Source organism: Hippopotamus amphibius, chromosome 5, assembly GCF_030028045.1.
Source record: "Hippopotamus amphibius kiboko isolate mHipAmp2 chromosome 5, mHipAmp2.hap2, whole genome shotgun sequence".
In the NCBI taxonomy this organism is placed as follows: Eukaryota; Metazoa; Chordata; class Mammalia; order Artiodactyla; family Hippopotamidae; genus Hippopotamus; species Hippopotamus amphibius.
The window spans coordinates 122,774,882-122,796,779 of NC_080190.1; the positions used below are offsets into that span (position 1 = coordinate 122,774,882).

Below are 21,898 nucleotides of genomic sequence, written 5' to 3' on the forward strand. Positions count from 1 at the left end.
AAGGGAAAAGGAAACAGGGACTATAGAGCATTTATTTGAGAAATCTCTCAGTGAAGGCTAGGAGGGCAGGGAAGAGAGAGTCACTCAAAAAATATTTATTAAGTACTTACTATATTCCAGGCACTGAGCTTAGTAATAAAGAAATTAAACAAAGTTCTCAAGAGCATGTAGCTTTAAGAACTAAGTCATCTTTTCCTTGAAACTAAAGGTATAGAAACAAAAACACTGACAAGGCTGAAAGACTTGCTTAAAAAAATCAATAAAATGAAAAGGAAATAGGAAAATGTAGAGAACTAGCCCTCCTTCTCTTGATGCACATCATCTACTGCTTTTCTTTCTTTTACAACATTAAAGTACCCCAAGTACTAGAACACTTTTTCTGAGATGAGACCAAAACCATGAAAACAAGTAAAGCAGGAAACCTCAGCTGAAAGTCTCTGACTCCTTAGGCTAGGCTAGTACTTCTCATACCTCAGGCCTGTGCACATATTTATCTAGCATACTTTGAGTTCTTTCTCCAATACTTAGTGACTTTTTGTCTATTTAGCTAACAGCTACTTATTTTTAAAACTTAACTCAAATGCCATAACCTCTAGGAAGCTTCCATAATGCACACCTACCTTCACAAAGTGAGTTAGGTATTCTTCTGACTCTTAAATATGGAGACTTCCTGGCTGTGTGTGTATATAAAAATCAATATAATTGTCTGATTTCAGGGAAAATAACAACATCCTCTGTGTAAATGCAAGAGGAAGGAACACTGACAGGCTTCTGTGATGATCTCCCTCACCCTGGGTGTGGCATGGGCTCCAGGAAACGGCCTTCAGACCGGAGCTCAGACCAGCAGATGAAGACCGGCCTCAATGAAGGCTTAGGAAGAGTTCCAGCCACTCTTTATTCAGCCACTACTTGCTGAGCACCTCTGACAGACACACAATGGTGAGTGGAGAAGCCTTAACTTGGTAGTTTCTTACGCTGCATTCTTTATGAAACCTCTTTGCTTTTATCTCCCCCCCAAGGCTGATTTTTCCCCTCTTAGTTTCTACCTAATGTCCATTTTCTGTCCTAGGATCCCATCCAGGACACCACACTACTCTTGCTGTCATTTCTCCTCAGCCTCCTCTTGGCTGTGATAGTTTCTCACACTTTCCTTGCTTTTGATGACCTTGACAAAAGTCTTGAGGAGTCCTGGTCAGGTATACTGTAGAATGTGCCTCAGTCGGGATTTGTCTGATTTTTTTCCCTGAGATTGACTAGAGTTACAAGTCTTGGGGAGGAAGACGCAGAGAGAAAGTACGATTTTCATCACAAGGGTATATACTATCAACACGACTGATTATTGCTGATGTTAACTTTGGTCACCTGGCTAAGGTAGTTTGCCAAGTGTCCCTGCTGTAAAGTAACCCTTTTCCCCTTCCCTTTGCATACTAGACCCCTAAAAGGAAGTCACTGTGTAGCCCGATCCTTTAGGCTTACCAAAGTTTTAACCTCTGTATTTCCCCTGACCTGTTTCTCTCTGTATGATGTCATATTTCACCTGCCCCCATATCCAATCTTCTGCCCTTCCATAATGTTTTAACAGTATCATGTGTTTTCATTACTTTTATATTAAAAAAATATGAAAAAGATCCCATATTTGGAATTATGTACTCCTCTGTATGGAAAAGTGCCTGAAAACTACCTGAAAATTTTTTAATTTTTTCAATCTCTGCAACACCTGCCCCAAACCCTGTTAATTCCAACTGTCATCAGTATCTTCCTCTTCATTTTCACTACCATTGCCTTAGATAAGGCCTTTATTACTTCCTACCTGGACCAGTATAATAACCATCCAACTACATCCTGTCTTTCTAATCTGTCCTACATATGACTGACCAGAGATGGATGAGAAAAGACAGAAGGAAAGGATTACATTTAACATCTAGTATGTCTCTGCCACTGTATTACAACATAAATACATATACATGTATATATGTGTGTGTGTATATATACTTAATTTCTACCTTAAGTCATAACTCTAGTCCTGTACTCTTTCCTTTAAAAACTTCAATATTTTCTGCTGTCTACAGAATAAAGTTCAAACTCTACCTTAATCTGTCACAACCTAGTACCTACCTAGGTCCAACATGTCTAATGAACTTATCTTTCCTTATTTTCACTAACTGTCTGACGCAGAGTCTATACCACGTTAAGTTGGATGGTTTACATTGAGGAAGGTACAAGGTATGGCACTTAGATGCGTAATAAATGACAATTACCTTTCTGTTTTTTTCCTATCTTTATATTTTGATTACTTCACATTTCTACTGTCTAAACCCTACTCATTTTTCAAGAACCAGCTCAAATACCATCTTACCCTAAGTCTTCTGAGAAGGAGGAAGGCACTCTGGACCCTATGAAATTCCAAGCTTTCTCCAGCACCTCAATCAGAGCCCTTACAACATTCTATCAGCACTGCTAGACTATAAACCCCTTAAGGGCAGGGACACACCTAATTCACTTTCTAAATTCTTCTTAGAACTGTGTTTTACATTTGGTAAACTTTTACTATTGCAGCCTCCTGCATTTCAAGGTACACCACCACTTTAAGAGACAAATACCGGACTACATCCTGTGTGTGATGCTGCTAGAAAATGTTATTTCAGGTCTCTAGGCCTTGTTTGCCTATGTGTATAATGGTAATCATACCGCTCACCTTATTCAGAAGGCTACTATGAGGAACAAAAGAAACAGCATGCAGAGAAAAAAGCTAACATGCCTCTGCTGCTTCTTCCTTCCCCAGTGCACAGAGGCAGACCAACATTTCAACAATGCCATGGCCACAGTACTCTATACATACTTTATTAGGCACCACTCACATTATACTTTTATTATCAGTCCACACATCTACCTGCCTCCCTTAGGAGCTGTAACATTCTGTATTTAGAAGATCACTTTGCTCTGTGGCCTGGCTCAGAAAGCAGATGCTCAGTGAATGCAGAATTTGGGTATCGAATGCTTGCTGAAAAGATCACAAAGTGACAATACTCATCTTTTCTACATAATGACAAACTTAGTCTACACTTTAAAAAGTTGGTTTCTCAAAAAAAATTTTTTATTCGCAACAGTGGCTTTTTCAGATAGAAAAATAATGCTAGAGAATGAAAATGTGACTGCATGAAATTAAGAATTGCATCCTTGATAGTATCTGCCCCTACTTTAAGTGTAATTTCCCTTTGAAAATGCTGGCTCCCTAGTGAGTGCACTGGTGTGCCAGTTACCAGTCAGGTGCCTCCTGCTCCAGACCCTCTCTGCCCTGCTGGAGAGACATTTCTTCCCTGACAGCTGGCACAAGAGGAAGTGTCACCAGCAGAAAGCAGCACTCCAGCTCCCTGTGGCCACTGCCCCCAGCGTCCCTTCAGGCTGCTTCTAAGGGGCTCCAAGGCCCTCTTGCCCCATGGAAGGCTTCCCATAGCTTCCCAACCCATCAGGGCCCCTCAAGGTCAATTCTCAGCCACCAGATGGGCCTGAGCTTCGTGCCTCCAAAGAGGTCTGGATGCCAGATTTGTTCCTTCCTTCCATGCTCTGCCTCAGTCTTATGGGTAGTAGCTGTGCCCTCTACCTGCTGTGACTGTATTCTTTAGTTCTCTTAGCCAACACCCCATTGCTCTAATCCCACATTACAGTCCGTGGTTCTTTACACCAGACTTTCCCTGTTCAAATTCCTGGGTGGTTTCTGTCTCCTAGTTGGACTCTGACTGATAGAACTAATATGATTAATACATCCTTCATTAAAATAAAACAAATTCAATTTGGTGAAGTTGAGGATTTTTAACAAGCTGAGTTTAGATATTCTTAGGAAAGACCTAGTTTTTGCAATATTTTCACGAAAACAAAGCTAGGTGCAATTAGCATTTTTTAAAAACTGAAAAATAAAATGGAGCACTTGCTAACTTACACAGGGAATAAATGACAGAATATTCAATTTAATAGCAAGTAAGACAGCAGAATGTGGTTAAAAATAGCATCCCTTTCCTTTTTTCCTCCCACTCTTAGGAATTCCCTGAACTAGTTTGTTTTAATGGTGGAAAATGGCTTAGAGTGAGAAGAATCAGAACGAAGAAAACTGAAGTAGAAATACCTCTCAGAATGTCACAGTATGTTGGAACCAAAGAGGTCTTCTGTGCAGTGCTTTCTAAACAGTAGGCTGTAATCGGTTAGGTCATGAAAACAATTTACTGGATTACAGTTAGCATTAAAAAAAAACGAACTAGGACAAAATAGCAAATATTAGACTGTATGTACTAAATAAGGTTAGGATAAATGCTGTTTGGAAACAATTGTTTTAGATATATATGTGCATTTACACACATATCTGAACCCTGGGTTGCAATGTAATAATATACCTGTTATTGTGGCTTGTAAGAAACTAACTTGGAAATTATTCTCCAGTATTTCATCCAAGCACATATCCAATGAAAGAACTCATCCACAATATTTATGCTAGTATTCACGGCAAAAAAAAATTAGCGGAAGAATCTAGAATACTTCTATTCTCTTTTAAATGAACATGTACAAGGAGAGGAATTAAGGGGAAAATATGACTGAATCACCAGTGTGCAATTTAACATAAATAAACAAATATACCTTGGGTACCATGAGTCATCTACTAGGTGACAATGCTATTACATAAACCTCTTTGTAAAAAGATTTTTCAAATAGGTAAAATTAGGATGACCCTATATCCTGGTTTGCCAGGGACAGACTTAGTTATTCCTGGTGTCCTGACAAATCAGGGATCAGCTTGGGTGATGAATTATGTGGTTTCCCTGAAGTGCTGATTCTCAAAAGTGTGGCCCCCAGAACAGCAATGTCAGCATTCTCTGGAAACTTGTTAGAATGCAAATCATCAGCCCTGCCCCAAACTTAATGAGTCAGAAACTCTGGGGTGGAGCCCTGAAATCAGTATTTTATCAAACTCTCCAGGTGATTTTGATGTGCCCTGAAGTTTGAGAACAACTGGCCTAGATATAACCAACTAAAATGCTGGTTTCAGTGTCCAATCCTCTTTCATTTTCCAGCTACAACAAGTGTGATGCCTTTACATGCTTGGTATAACAGACAAATAACAGAAAATAGTGAAGATATGTTTCACCTCGGTACAGGTTAAGTTCAAAACAGGGTTATCCTGGTTTTCCACTTAGTATCTTTGGCAACTACCCAGCTTAGAACAGGGAGACTACATGATACCTGCCAAATACCCAGAGGACACACTTCAATATAGACACGTAGTTTTTATTGCAGCTATGGAGTCCTATAATTTTATGAGTTTATGGTAACATACTCTCGTCTTCTGTGAAATATGTGCATGACTTTTGACATTTTGAAGGTGAAAATAAGCTCCTCTTCACACACAATCTTATCTGACCATAACACTAAGTCTATAGCCTCAGTAAAGCAGGAATGATAACTTTTTTTTTTTTTGGCAACGCTGTGCAGCTTGCAGGATCTTAGTTCCCTGACCAGGGATTGAACCCAGGCCACGGCAGTGAAAGAGCCGAGTGCTAATCACTGGACAGCTGGAGAATTCCTGATAATCTCATTTTAAAGATAAAGAAACTGAGGCTTAAGTGACATGCCTCAAGTTAACACAGTAAGAGGCAGAATTGGAAATCAAAATCACTTTTTTAAATTCCAAGTCATATCTTTTCATTATACCATCCAATCTCCCAAGTTTGTTCTTCTCAGATACATATTACTACTTGCAACCAATACCTCTCCTAACTAAAAAGATGTCTCAAATACCATGTACTAGCAGAGGAAGAAGGGAAATATCCTATAAGCTAAACGACTCTGATAGAGCAGAAATTTAATGACGGAAGAAGGTTTTTTTAAAAAAATGAATATACAACTTCCTCGATGCTTACTTTATCACAAACAACAATGTTCCAGTGAATATATCAGGTACGTTAACATACTTTAATGTGACCATTTTCCTAATCCTTTCATAAGCAAAGATTCCAAATAAGAACTACAGCACCTCAGAAACATATTTCCATGAAGTAGCTTGAAGAGGACATTTTTTCATGATGCTATGGAAGGAAGAAGGTGTTTGGATATAAATGTACAATATAATTACTGTAGAGTAAGTTTACTGTATATGATCTCTAAGTAGTATGTTACGATATAAATGGGTATCAAAGTTAAAGGCTGTAAGCAGAAAGACCTACCTCATGCAGTTGCCAGATTAAACTAATAAGCAGTACACGACAACAGTAACTCAATCAAGCTGCTAAATCCCCAAACACAGACCTGGTATCAGTCGACACAGACAATGTTGAGACTTGCCTGTTGAATTTAAGTACGTGAAATACATACCGAACTCAAAAGTAAACATTCTTTCTAAATTCTTATTTTTAATGGAAGGTGATTTATGACCTTCCATTGTGGTCACATGTGATCTAGGCTGAGCCAATCAGATGCTCCTGTTCAGAATTTGGAATCTTGAAGGAATGCTTCAATATCAGGGATCAACAAGAGAGAATCCACGGTGGCTACAGAGGAGGTGACAGACGACTGGCATGCGCCAGCATCTGTTTCAGCAGGCTGTATTGACAGCAGGAGTCTGGCTGTGCCTTGCCTTTCTTGGTCTTGTCATTTTCAAGCTTGATTATACTGCCAGACCAGGACTAACAGAATCAGGAACTGACTGAATTAATAATGGTTCATTTACGCAGGTTTTTAAAAAGAATGAGATAGATTTATATGTCATGATATGTTAAGACACCCAAGATGTACCCTTAAATGAAAAAAATAAAGATGTAGAACAGCACAATTTGTATAATCATACTGGTGGGATTGGGACACACACACACACGCAGGCTTAAATATATACAGGAAATTTCTAGAAGGATACACAAACCATTACTATACTATGTAAAGTGGTCTAGAGTATTTAAATTTTCATTTTTTACCATAAGAATTCATCATTTTTACCATAAAAAAAAAAAAAAGATGTAAGTTCTTCAAAGGATCTATTTTAGATCAAACACTATATAACCAATACTTTTACTGGCCTCATCAAACGACCTCCATAGCGATGTGGCATTTAAATAACCAGTAAAACTTCTCGTGTGACCAGAAATAGTATGACCAGACCAACATTAAATACTGTCTGCTAAGAAAATTAGAAGCCTGCAAGTAAAATAATGCGTTGTGAAATAGAAGATGTTGATTTCCTTTTTTAACTCCTAAAAGCCACTAAAGAATAACAAGGCTAAGGCTCAAAATTCACATATTCACACTCAAATCCAATACAATTTTTCCATTTGTCAGGTTAATTCTCCAAGAAAGGATACTCTAAGCCAGAAAGGGCAGGGGGAGAAAAGACCAAGAAAGAAAAAAAGGTTAAATGGTGGAAAGCCCTCAGTGACTTGTCAGAAATCTGAGTGAAGGGTTGAAATTTACCCCATTTAGATGGGGAATAAGGCTTCTTCTGTGAAGCTACCCAGAGGATATAAAACCAACTCTTTAAACCATACCATAGGATGCTCTTCACAGTATGGTTCCATGATTCCTTTAGTCTTAAGCCCTCACAAATCCTGACAAAAACACCATACGGCCACACTATATAACATTCCTGGTATAAAGACATCCACCCTTCCTGGCAAAATAAAAGACTGAGGTGCTCAGCTCAATTCTCTGTTCTCCACACATAACAAATGCAAAAATAGGGGCAAAAACACAAATTGTTTCTACAGGATTATTAGGTGGGGAATTTCTCAAACAAACGAGACCATGTCTGACCTATCATTCGTAAAATGCGCTCAAGAGCTATCTAAGATTACTGTGAGAAACATACGAAAGCCATAGCACTGCAGGTGCTCAATAAGTGTTTACTGAAAATCTGAATCTGTCATGAGCTATTCACTCTAGTTAGAATGAATCTTCTCCATGTTCCTTTAGTACTCTGAACATACAAATCTCTATTACATCATTTTGTAATCGTTGTGGCAAATTGGTCTCCCCCTTGAGGGTGGGGTAGTCTTGTTCATTTTTCTAACTCCAGCACAGGGAATGCCCACACAGTACCTTAAATTTCTTAAAAAAAAAAAAATTGGAATCCAATCACCCTACTGTTTGCATAAATTCTTTCTAAGCCCTAATGAATGTGTCAATCAAACCACTGCTTGAACAGCCCTAGAAATAGACCAACTCACCACTTAACACACTCTTTCCATTTTCACAGAGACAGTCTTCTACTCGTGGTCCTGGTTCTGTCTGCAAAATGCCACAAAGGGTAAGTTTAAGCCCCTTTTTATATGACAGTCACCTAAGTATTTGAAGATCATTATTATATTCTCCTTTAAGTCTCTTTTCTTTTTTGTTAAAATGTTTCAGTTATTTCAACCATTCCTAAAACGTCATGGTTGACACAGCCTTCATACCACCCTGATTGGTCTCTGAGCCCAGACTCCAATGCGCAGATGTCCCTCTGAAACAAAGAGTTTCCATAACTGAATTGCATTTGAGTCCTGTCAGAGCACAACTATTACCTGCCTCATTTGTACATTACATTTTTACTAACCCAGAGTCACATTTATTCCTTTGTTCACTTTATTACTCATCTGGCTCATACTGAACCGAGCCATGTAAAACTTTAAAATTTTTAGACGTGATGCTATTTAACCAGCTGACCATCATCTTGTATTGTATGGTTGTTTTAAAAGTAAATATAGGACGTTTGCTTCATTTTTATTAAATTCCATTTTGCTAAATTTAGCCAATCATTCTGCCTGTCAAGGTGATTTTGGATTCTGCCTGGTGTAATCCACACATTAGCTCTTTCAACCAAAGTGGACTTTATCCCAGTTGTTGCAGGTATGAAATATAAAAATCTGGGACAGAATACAGCAGCATGCCCCCTCCAGCTTGCCTATGTGGGCAGTCCTTTAGTCCTAACAGTTATTCAACCGGTTAAAAATCCACTAGCTGCGAAACCAGAAGAATTTCTTCATCCCATACCAAAGGTTATCCTGAAAAAGTGTACCAAATACCTTCCTTAAAGGATTGGTGAATCAACTCCCCAGGCGCACAACTATTACTGCTTTAATTTGTAACTAATAACTAATTTTCCTATTTATTAATTTTTATATCAATAAAGCTTTGAGCATAAGTGATTTTGGACACATGTACTTCTACTTTGCCCTCTGAAATGGTTAAAACTGAAACAATACCTTGTCCAAAGAGATAAGAAGATAACCTTGATCAATAGATTCATTTATACTGAAGACTTCTGTACATGGACAGAACTGCCTCCTTCCAAAGGGTTCAAACTTGAGAGAAACCATTCAAGAGGTATGTCAAGGTACCCAGAGTGAGTGCAGGAAACAACTACCAGCCTTACCACATTCTTCCTGAAGACCAGTGAAAAAGAGCACCTCCTACCTGATCCTCTTCTCAATCTCAAGTGGCCCATGAAGACATCTGAGTCTGGAAAAGACTTTTTCTTTTATGCAGTCCAGAGAGAATTTCAGGATCAAAGAACTGCCACTTTGCAGGTTAACATGTACTCTTGTTTCCTTCAACTCAAGTAACTACAGTTTGAAGTCAGCATGGTGAATAGCTTTTGCTATAGGCAAGACCTCCCCCACTAACTTAATTTTAGGATACTCAACAGATGAGAAAAATTATCTCTAAAATATTGCTATTAATAAAGCACTTTGCAGCTAAAAGGCATCTATCTGTACACAATGTTTATTTCACACTCACAAAAATCCTGTGAGGTAGATAAGCCAGATATTACTACCAACTTCTTCTAGATGAGAAAACTGAAGCTGAAGACGTTTGAACTTTACCAAGGGAACAAGTAAGCAGAGGAGCCACCACGTTAATCAAGATACTCTGATTACAAATACCAGGCTCTTAGACAATTTTCAAGAGTGCTGTCTAAGCTAAAATATCCAGAGAGGACTTAGGATACTATATTATCTGCCTTCTAGATGCACAGTAATTGCTAAAAGTGGACAAATGTTAAAGGGGTCAGCCACCAGTGTTAGCAATGCTGGGGGCCGCAGAGCAAGCAGAAATGCACGGCTTACACTGATTTATCAACTGTAAGTAAATGAAGGGAAACAATTACTGACACTCATGTTTCAAAGCCAGCTACGACATTAGAGAAAAAAACCAAAAACCCAGAGCACTGGTGAACAACCCTATAGAGTGCACTAGGCTGGTACTATACTGATTTTACAAGTAGAAAACTCAGGAATTTAACTGTTCATTTGCACAAATGAGAGTTACTGGCAGGTATCCTCTTTCCACATTGTCCTACAAGGAGTAGGTGACACTATACATGCTCGGGAAATCCAACCACCATACTGCTTCCTGTGTGGGACAAGTGCCGCCTCACCCAGAAGCCCATGGCAAAGGGGCACACCTGGGACCTGTGCCTTGATCCCTGCTCAAGACTTGGACCCGGCTCATGCATGAGTAGAAAAAAATTCAAACGCAGCAATGATTAAATTCTCCTAGTAAAAGACAGCCTCTCAGATTGAATTTTTTAAAAATATACCATTGGGCTACAGCAATCCCACCACTGGGCATATACCCAGAGAGCACCATAATTCAAAAAGACACATGCACTCCAATGTTCACTGCAGCCTATTTACAATAGCCAGGACATGGAAGCAACCTAAATGTCCATCAACAGATAAACAGATAAAGAAGATGTGGTACATATATACAATGGAATACTACTCAGCTGTAAAAAGCAATGAAATTGGGACATTTGTAGAGACATGGATGGACCTAGAGACTGTCATACAGAGTGAAGTGAGTCAGAAAGAGAAAAACGAATATTGTATATTAACACATATATGCAGAATATAGAAAAATGGTACAAATCAACCGGTTTGCAAAGCAGAAATAGAGACACAGATGTAGAGAACAAACATACGGACACCAAGTGGGGAAAGCAGGGTGGGGGACGGCAGGGAGGAGATGAATTGGGAGATTGGGGTTGTCATATATACATTACTAATAAGAAAAATTATCAAACTGTACACTTTAAATATATGCAGTTTATTGTATGTCAGTTGTATCTCAATAAAAGTTCTTAAAAACATAGATATATACACACACACATATATACCACTGGGCTACATAAAAAAAACAGGCTTTAAAAAAGTGGCATAAAAAACAGATGATTGAACTTGGTGTACCCCCCAAAAAATAATAAATAAATAAATAAATAAATAAATAAGTGGCATACAGGGCTGAAACAGAAATGAGAGCTGACTGATAACTACTCTGGAGAGTGATCCAGGTTAGCTGGTAGAGCACAGGAGGGGCAGCCCTTCCACCCACAGTTACACTTGAAGGAGCATCTCCAGAACTCCAGCATGCGTGCTCAGGGAGCAGGCACGAGAATAATCCATGCAATGCTGTCTTTCACAATTCAACAGAATATAATGAAAATTAAATTGACTAAGCAATAAATATCAACAAAATAGAGCAAAATATATTAATATAAAGCCCTGAAAATAATGTTGAACAAAACAGTTTCAGTGCAAGTACAGGAAAATTCCTTTACTATGAAGTTGAAAAGATAAAAAAAAATACTGTGCATCCTTTACAGATACATACTGTGCATCCTTTACAGATACATGCATACACACACAAGCAGTGATCATCTGGAAACTCTCCTAGGAATAATAAACACCAAGTTCAGGAGACTGGTTACCTCTAGAGACAAAGAGGTGAAGTGTATATAATGGGCTTCAACTGTATTTGTAATGTCTGTTTCCTAAACAAAATAAAACAAACAAAAACTCTGATTCCAAAAGAAAAAGGAGATAGGATAAAAAAGTACACTAGGCAAATATGAACAAAAAGTTGATATTTAAAATTAGTATCAAATAGTTGAATACCAAAACTACACTACCAAATACACAACATGTAAAAAGTACAGGGGAACTTAAATAACAAAGGAATAATTAACTTTTCAGCAAGATGTAAAGCTCATACACACCTTACAGATTAGCCCTCAAGTTTACTGAGGGTGGGGGGTGGGGTAGAATCAATCTGACAAAACTACAAAACAAAAAATCCCCTAAACCCACCCAACTGTCATCATAGGAGATATTTACATCTCACCTCAAACTCAAAAGACTATAAAGAACATAGAAAATATGACCCACAGATAGCAAGACTGATCTAGTGGACACGTATGGAACATTGAACCCACCACACGCACACAAGAATATACTTTTCAAGCACACATGCGACATACACAGTGACCAAATACTTCACTACAAAATTAGTCTCAAATACGGAAGAATCAATATACACTGTCTGTATTACTGAATGTAGAGAAATAAAGTCAGAAACTAATAATGAAAACTGTTTTTTTTTTAAAAAAAAAAGAGAGAGAGCGAAAAAGGAAATATATGTTTAAAACAAAAGAAAAACACATTCCTAATTATCTTAAGGGTCAAAAGCGAAGGCATGAGACGAAAACAAAGATTTCAGTGCCCAGTTCCCCAAGACGTGTCTACAGTTTTTCTTGGATTCCTGAGCTCTCTTTAAGTTACCAAAACCTCTCTTCTTCAGCTAATTGGAGTAGGCTTCTGCTCTTCTTAATCAAATGGGTCCTTCCTAGGACAAAATCATGGTCATTCTACATCATTAGCGGACTTGGATGGTCATAAAGACTATATTAAGTGAAGCTGATGAAAATAGATACCTGGAATAAAATGGATCTTGCTGAACAATTCTGAATCTTGTTAAAACAATGTTGAAGAAAGGAACCTTCCATAAAACATTTAGTTGCAAACAAAGATGTTAAATACAGAAAAATACCAACACAGGCTAGGAAAGCAACAATTAGAGTCAAGGATGGCAGACTCTTTAAAGTATCAGCTGGCCACAAATGAGCAACCTACACAGGGAAGTGAAAAAACAAAAATGAACATATTAGGACACATGGAGGGCGAAAGAAATTATTTTTGTTCTGAACAGCATTACTCAAACACTGTATAGCACTGGTCAAGTTTGGGTTCGTTTTTCAAATGCATATGGGGAAATTATTGAAACATTCAAAGAAGAAAGATAAAAAATGAGGATGAAATATTAACCATTTCTTAAGTCAGTGTTACACACATTATCTCACTTATTCATTCCATTTTATAGATGAGGACACCTAGACTCAGCGACTGAAGAGGCTGCCCAAGCTCACAGACCTGGTGAGGAGCAGAGAAGAGACTTCATCCTTGTTTTACACAGAACAGTTCTGCCCTGTTTTGCAGAGTAGATGGAGGTAGCTTCTGTTTTACTAAAAGGAATTGAGGGACGGTGTATTCCCACATCAAATCAACAGATCAAGTGGTAAGCCAACACAAGAGGTGTGATATGGAATTTGTAGGAATCAAGGAATGCATATGATGTGGGAGAGAGCATGGACTCTGGAGTCGGAAAGACCTGGGTTCAAATTCCAGCTTGGTCAGTTACGAGCTGTGTGAGGCAACAACCAGTCTCCCTTTCCTCACCTGTAAGATGGAGCCTTCCTCATGGATATTACTGTTCAGATTCAATGAGTTATACCACTAGAAAAGGCTTTCTATGTATAAATATACTACTTGTATATTCACAGTTTTCACTACACTGCATTCTCTTTAAGAGGAATCAGAAGAAAATGCCTTTCAAGACTCAGTTAAGGAGTAAGTATACGAATGCACATACTTTAAAAAATGAATGGATACTATAGCTAAGGTAAATGGAAACAGGGTTCTCTGCACTGCTTGGTGCTAAATACAGTGGCCACTTCAAAAAGGTGTACACAACATGGATATTAATGTTGCTTCGACTTTAATTCACTGTTTCTACCCACTGCTTCTCCTTAGCCTGCTGTGGTAGGCAGAAAAATGCCCTCTCCCCACACAAAGACATACACACCCTAATCCCCAGAACCTGTGAATATGCTACCTTACATGGCAAAGAGGACCTTGCAGATGTGATTAAAATCACAGACCTCGAGATGAGGAGATTATCCAGGATTATCCAGGTAAACCCAATCTAATTATATGAGTCTTCAACAGCAGAAAACCTTTCCCAGCTTCCATCAGAGATGGGACAACTCAAGAAGCTTCAGAAAGATGGACATAGATAGAAGGACTTGATCCACTGTTGCTTGCTTTGACGATGAAGGCACAGGGCCATGGGCCAAATCATGTGACTATGTGGGCAGACTCCGGAAGCCAGGAGCAGCTGACAGCCAGCAAGAAACCAGCCCTCAGCATGGAGCCCTACTCCACCAACACGCTGAAGGAGCAGGGACCCTCCAGAGGAACCCAGCCCTGCAGAAACCTTGATGTTAGCTCAGTGAGACACACATCAGACTTCTGACATGAACTGACATGTACAGGATCTTATGTAGAAGTTCAGAACTCTAAGATCATAAATGTGCATTATTTGAGCTAAGAATATGGTGGTTTGTTACATTAGCAGAATGAAACTAATACACTCTCTTACTTGCATTAAAAAAAAACTAAAAATTTTTCCTGTAAGTGCCCTTAAATCCTTCTTGAAACAAGGAGAAACAAACCGGTCAATGCATGTAGCCTAAACAGCAGAGGCTACCTAGCACACATTCATCGTTTTCTAAGGCACTAACTCTGTGCCAGGCACAGCCTTGCCTTCAAGAACTTCACTCGGCATCACCCACCAATATTCATTTTCTTCCTGTCTCCCTCAGGTTTTACCAGAAACGCAATAACTGCCAGCTATTTCTGAAAATGGCAACATTTTCGAGAGAGAACTGGAGAAACTTAGAGCTACATCATAGCTATGAAAAGTAGAAGAGGATGGGGAGGAAAGAAATAGTTTGCCCCAAAGGACATAGCTCTGTTTCCTCATCTCTGAAATGGTAACTTCACACATACCAGCTGAAGGATTAAAAAATAAAAAGCTTTTGATATTGTGTATGAATTATAAAAAGTGTGGAGAATCCTTCATAAGAATCTACTAGGTAGGAAGAATGTCAAAAACTAACGTAATGGAGAATTCCATATAAACGTCACCCTGGATATGCCTTACGGATGACTTAAAATCCCAGAAAGCAGAAAATCTGACAGTAGAAAAGAATCAATTTTAGAAAAAGTCAGGCAAAAAAGGCTCATAACTGACAAGGAGAGGAACGTGGCAGTACCACTACAAACAATGCTTTAAAAAAAACACGGATGTTCAAGACTCACTGCAGATCTGCTACAACAGCATCTCCAAGGATGAGACCCAAGTTGTTTGAGTTGAGAAACACCGCAGGAATTAAAGAGGGGTGACTGCAGGTGTATGATAACAGAGGGAATCTAGCATCTTTCTGCTACGTGGCCTTTACTTACAAGTGAAGAATAACAGCTAGAATGTGGAGTATTTTAAAATGTGCAAATAAACAAGGCTGATGAAATCAACGGGAAAGTTTCACAGAAACCGAGAAGTCAGAAAGAGGGACAAGGGCGGTCAGCATGTGGCTGCACCTTTTGTGGCAAAGGACACAAAGACTGAGGATAAGCAGAGAATAACAAAATGGAGCAAGCACAGCTGGGCCAGAGAGAGAGGTGAAAACAGCTGAGCTAGCAAAATTAGGATCTGCTCAAGTCAAACAGCAAAATTACTGGCTACCGCGAGAGGAGGAGAGCTGTCGAGATAACATGGGGAAAGGGGAGCAGTGGGGCAGATAAAGGAAAAAATTAATTTCATGTTGGCGCAGGAGCAGGAATGGAGTGGGGCATAAAGGACAAGAGCAGCAGACAGAAGAGCTGGGCATGACTGGAGATGAGGAGGAGGTAGGCTCACGGGAGAGGAGAAAAAGGAATGAGAACAATAAGGCCACGGCCGCCATGGTTCAATGGAAAGTCTCAGAAGCAATGTAAATATGAGGGAAGCAAGCAGCAAATAAACTGGCTAGGAGAGAGAGGGGGAAAGCATAGTCAAAATCCTGAAAAACCACAAACAACACGCTTAAAGCGAAACCCAAGTTAATTCTAGATGATGTTAAAAGGTATGTTTCAGGCACGTTTTAGCTCTCTCATTCAATAAAACAACTAAACACATCTAAACACAGGCAAATCCAGAAAATAGTTTAGGGATGTGTAAGTGATACAAAGGTGAAGAAAAGCTAGGGAAGGATTAATACAGAATCCAGGCTAGTGGAAGGCTGGCGGAGAGGTATATGATGATGCTCTGCATTTCTTTGGCATGGGTGCTTGATTCAATACTTCTCTTTAAACTGTCTAATCATATATTATGCAGATGTTTTTATATGCATGATATTTCATAATTTAAAAAATACTTCAATGGAATCTTTCTACCTCTCAATTTGCCAGTTTGTTTTCCTACTATTTGTTTTCCAAAACAGTCTAACAAACTTGCTCACGTAATTATATAAAATGATTAGTGTTTCTGGCCTCAGGTTTTGTAACAGCTTATTGTTATAAGCTGCACCTCAGGCCTAGTGAATCAAAATCAGTGGCGGCTGCGCCACTGAATACTTAAAAAAAAAAAAAAAAAAAAAAGAAGGAAACCAACACCTTTAGACTCACAAGAATCTAAAGAAACTCAAGTTTGAGTCTCCCACAGGAAGCCGTCTTCCTTCTGTTCCAGCTCTAAAGCTTTGGAGAATCAAATGCCATTCCTTCCCCAAGTCCTCTGGGATTTTGCTCCTGCCATCTCTCTAGTATTTTCAAACGTTCAACCTCAAATATACCCTATCCTAATACACACACTTCTCCAGCCAACTTGATCTTGCAACCAACTCTAAACTTCTCATTCTCTCCTCTTTCACAAAGTCTTCAATAAAATGGCCCACAGTATGGCTCCGTTTTTAACTTCCCAATATCACTATCTTTTTAAAACCATCATTGATTGAGCTGCAAACACATACTTCCAATTTACTGGACATTCCCTTTTGCCCATCTAATTTCAGCTCAAATATCACTTTCCAGGTAAAGCCCTGCAGCACCTCCCCCAAGGGCCCATACACTTATCAATTAAACATTTCTGATACTGAATGCCTACCCTTACTTTTAAGACAAAGTCAAAAGCTTTCTAAACAAACAAAAAGATTATTTAAGATGCACACAGTAAAGGTGGTCGAAAAGTACAAACTTCTAGTTATGAGATAAATAAGTCCTGGAGATGTAAGGTACAGCACAATGAGTATAGTTAACAACACTGACTGAAGAGCTGAAAGTTAAGAGAGTATATCTTAAAAGGTCTCATCACAAGGAAAAAAACCTTTCAAACTATGTGTGATGATGGATGTTAACTAAACTTATTATGGTAATCATTTTGCAATATATACATTTATCAAATCATTAGGTTGCGTACCTGAAACTAACACAACTAATACAATACAACTATATCTAAACAAAAAAATACATTCAGATGATATGATAATGTGTCATCAGGCTAGTCTTGTCTATTTTCTTATATAGCACTTGTCCTTAAAAAAGGTTTAAGCAAAAACAAAAACGAGCAAACCAAACCGTGGAGATGGGCAGAGAAGAAGAGTGGAGAGAACCAGTACAAGGCAAAAGGGAGGGGTGGGGTTTATTATCATCTTAAAAGAATGAATAGGAATTGCTCAGGTGACAAAGTTCGGACCTAACTTTTCACTTTGGCTGGGAGTGGGGCTTTTTGGGGGGGGGGAGGGAGGGAGGGAAGCGGTGGGGAGCACACTGAGAAAGGGTATTTCAGATAGAACACAACCAGGTTTGTGCTTTTGTGTGCCTAGTTGAGAGGCAGGCAAGGGGAGGATGGGTTACTGATGAGATTAAAATGGAAGGCAAATGCCAGAATTTTAAGAGCAACAATTATAGATTTACTACAATTTTTCTCTCCCTCTATACTTGATAATTATCTGTTTATGGTATTAGTCCAGGTTTGTTAAAAACCAATTTCCACTTTATACCTAGGTTTAAATGACACATTTTCCTAAGTGATTTTTCAGGAACAAGATACTACCAATGAAATTTTTTTTAAATTTGATTTATTTTATTATTTATTTGGTTGCACTGGGTCTTAGTTATGGCAAGCAGGCTCTTTAGTTGCAGCCTATGGGCTCCTTAGTTGTAGCATGAGAACTCTTAGTTGTGGCATGTGGGATCTAGTTCCCTGACCAGGGATAGAACCTGGGCCCCCCTGCATTGGCAGTGTGGATTCTTAACCAATGAGCCACCAGGGAAGTCCCTGAGTATTTTTAAAGCTGTATTTTAACTGCATTTGGTCACACAGTAAGAAAACAAACATTTCAACAGTATCATGATCATGTAAAATGTTTTAAAAATCTCTTCTATGAAAGAGGGAACTCTGGAAAGGAAAATGGGTGCAGTACTTTCACATTTGCTCTCATTTTATCTCACTACTGAAAGAAGAGAAGGCTAATAATGATTGTTTCAGAGGCTAAGAAAAGTGAGAATCAGGAAAAATAGTGATTTCCTTTGTTCTAAAATGCGTATTTTCCACACTATGACTTTTTAAAAAATCAGGATCCATCTCCCACTACTGATTTCATATCATGTTTGTGTGTGGGAGGAGGGCCACATTAAGGGGACCTTACAACTATGGGTATACTTTGAATTAAGAAAATATGGTAAAGGATTTTGGCCGCAGTTAATATTAATAGTTAAAAAAAAGTGGCAGAATTGGGCTAAAAAATTCTTCTGTCAAGTTATTAATGTACATTAATAAGATCATCATGGCTTGTTTGGCTACTCTTTCATTAATTTAATTAAATGTATGGGGCCTACCTTCTACTAGGCTCTTCCTGGAATACAAAACCATACAAAACACCTTTTCTGCCCTCAAGAGGTATATAATCAAATATAAATGCCTACAACAAGCAGCTACAAACAGTGAGGAATTAATATCAGAAAAACGATACAAAGTAGGATACACCCAGATAAAGAGGAGTAGTCACTTCCAGCCAGGATACCAGGAAAGCCAACACATCTAAAGAACTTAACAAACAGACCCGAGTTAGACTTGGAGGAAGAATTCCGACAGAGAGGCACTCCAAGCAGAGGGAGTGGCAGGGACCAGGAAAAAGCAGAGGGCCTCATACGCTGCAAGAAGGTGGGAACTAGTGAATACTGGGAAAGAAGACTAGAGAAGTTAAACATGGGCTAAAATATGGAGTTCCTTGAAGGTCACACTAAAGAATGTGAACAGCATTGGAACAGCCCTGTTTGGGGAAGATTAATCTGACAGTCAACTACACCAGCTGAGCTGGAGTGGGGAGGAGTAATGCTGTGGATAGTCTAGTGTCAAGTGCTCAGTGCCTGAACTAGGTGGTAACAGTAGCAATGGCAAGAAAGAATGTCTTCCCTTTGAACTACCAGGGGATTGTTTTTGCATGAGGGCAAATTCCAAAAGAACCAGCACCAACTCGTTAATATTTGTAGCTCCACTTCTCCAGCACAATACTTACCCACAACACTAAGTGTAAAGAAGACAACCTGAATTGTCACTACTGCTTAATGTCCACTGTCACTCCGCTACTTCTCAAACCCACTCATACTATAGTTAACGTGAATTCCCTCTTCCAATCTCAGTGTTACAGCCCAAAGCAAAATTTGCCAGTAGGCTTTAGAACCAATCCTTCAAGTATGCCGCAGCACTTAAAAAAAGTATATAAACGTGTTACTGAACACGTGCAAAGCAATGCTTTATCTAGGATTTTAGGTAGAAAACCATCCCATTTCCACAAGCACACCAAAAGACCTTGCTAAAAAACTATACTTACAGCAGAAAGTTTTTCTTTTAAGCAGCAATCAACATGATTCTTCTGTTACTTATTCAATCTGCCGTATCACTAGTGCAACCACAAGGTGCTGCTTACATTTCCAAAGTTGTGCAAAGGCCCCAAAGTTGTGCAAGAGTCATCGCTGAAATCAGACTCTGGTATATTAATAGTCGTAACACTTGAACAAGTCAGTTTTATTATTAGATTCAAAGGAATGCTCAAAATCCACAGATATTAAAAAATATTTTCAATGAGTTTGACTACTTTATCTGCAAAATACACTGGGATGTCATTTTAAGTGAAAATAATTGCATTCCTTTCTGCTTCAAATGGACATCAGGTCACCTGATAATTGGTAGCTGTGAGCCTGGCTTTGATATATCCGAAAAAACAAAACAAAACAAAACAAAAAACAAGTGTCACCAACACACACACATCGACACACACGCCAGCACACATCCAAGAGCACTGAGCGGCCTTATATTGCTATCAAATAACCCCAGTTTACACGTGGCAGAACTCTTTCACGCTTCAATGACCTCCAAAGGGATTCCCCAGGCGTCAAGTAATGGGATGTGACTTATTCTGACTTGGGAGTTGAGAATAACAAAAATACATACACACATATACACACACGTACGCATATATTATTTTTCTTCTCTTTTCTTTTTTTTAAGGTTTCTGTCTCTCCTTCTCAGCTGGCTGTCCCACGGCCGGGAGCGCTTTGCCCAGGCCTTGGCAGATGCGTGTGGGTCAGGAAACCCAAGGCCCTCCTCGGCCCCCTTTCCCCTTCTCGGGGGCGGAGAGGAGGCCCGCGCTGAGGGGCCCTGGGCCGGGCGTGCAACCCTCAGAGCCAGGCCCTGACGGCCCCAGGGTGGGCCAACCCTCCTGCCACCCACTCCCCAGATCTCGCGTCGAAACGGCTGCCGCGGCCCCCAGCTGCAGGGTCGGCCGGGGCGGGGACGGCGGGCCGGGCCGGGCCGGGCCGGCCAGGCCGCGGCGGCTCGCAGTGCCCACGTCACCAGCTCCAGCACTGCGGAAATGGAGCGGCACGGCCGGCGGGGAGGCGCCCGGCCTCGGCGGCGCCCGCGCCGAGGCCCGACGCCGTTTGCCCCTCAGCCCCGGCCCGGAGGCCGCCGACCCCCGCCCGCCGCGCCCCGGGCCTCACCTGTGTCGCCGATGATGATGTACTTGAAGAGATAGGCGTACGCCATGGCCGCGGCCGCTCGGTGCCAGGGCACACGGCTCCTCCTCCTGCTACTGCTCCTCCTCCTCCGCGTCCCTCACCCCGGCGCCGCGCGGCCTCGAAACGCCAGGCCCCGCCCGCCGCCGCCGCAGCCGCCGCCGCCGCCGTCTGCCGCCGGGAGTGAGGGCCCGAGAGGAAGCGGGACAAACCGACACCGACGGAGCCCAGAGAGACAGCGCCCGGCCGACCCCAGTCGAACAATAACAGCCACCGCGGCGCCTCCGCCCCGCCTCCGCGCCGACCCGGAAGTGCTGCGGCCGCCGGCGCCGCCGGAGGAAAGGGGAGGAGCCCCGCACGCCGGCCGCGCCCCGCCAGCCGGAGCCCCGCCCCACCGGAGCCCCGCCCCAGCCGGAGCCCCGCCCCAGCCAGAGCCCCGCCTAGCGCCTCGCCCGTCCGCGCCGTCTGCCCGGAGCCGGGCGAGGCCGGGCTCCGGTCGTTCCGGCATCTTTGAGCGGGCGATGCCCGCGCCCGGGAGACGCTGGGGGAGGGGAGGGGCCGGGAGGTTCCGTCGCCGCGAGGCGCGGCGCCGCGTCCTTCCGCCCTGAGGTGGGGACGCGGGGCACGTGGTGGGAAGGTGGAGGTCGCGTTCGGCGCGGGGCCTGCCCTGGCCTCGTGATAAGGTGTTTGAAAATGATGGAGCCTCTCGGGCGGCACTTTCCCCAGTGGACGCAAGGAAAACTGGGAAGAGAAAGATCAGAGTTGAATGTAAAAAATCATAGAAATGAATACGTATAGAGCTTTAGAGGCAATGCAGTGTGAAGAGAAGAGCTTAGGAAACCTGCTTTTGATCTTGGTCCTGCCACAAACTGATTGGATGATTGTGACAAATCTTTTGGCCTCCTAGAGCTCTGATACACTCATCAGTGAAGCAGTGG

The 21,898-nt window shown here is 40.9% G+C and overlaps 1 protein-coding gene across 2 annotated transcripts in view; it reads right to left on the bottom strand.

Moving 5' to 3' along the window:
• The window catches only part of RAB2A (RAB2A, member RAS oncogene family), an 82,479-nt gene extending 61,198 nt beyond the window's left edge, over window positions 1-21,281 (bottom strand). The window contains exon 1 of one of the 2 annotated variants that reach the window (XM_057734494.1): window positions 20,946-21,281. Coding sequence is in view for 1 of the 2 variants with exons in the window: in XM_057734493.1 (XP_057590476.1) it covers window positions 20,946-20,991 (46 nt within the window). In the remaining variant the exon portion in view is untranslated. The remainder of the gene's footprint in view (window positions 1-20,945) is intronic. The other variant, XM_057734493.1, reaches the window with a different exon arrangement.
• Between the last annotated feature and the right edge of the window lie 617 nt (window positions 21,282-21,898).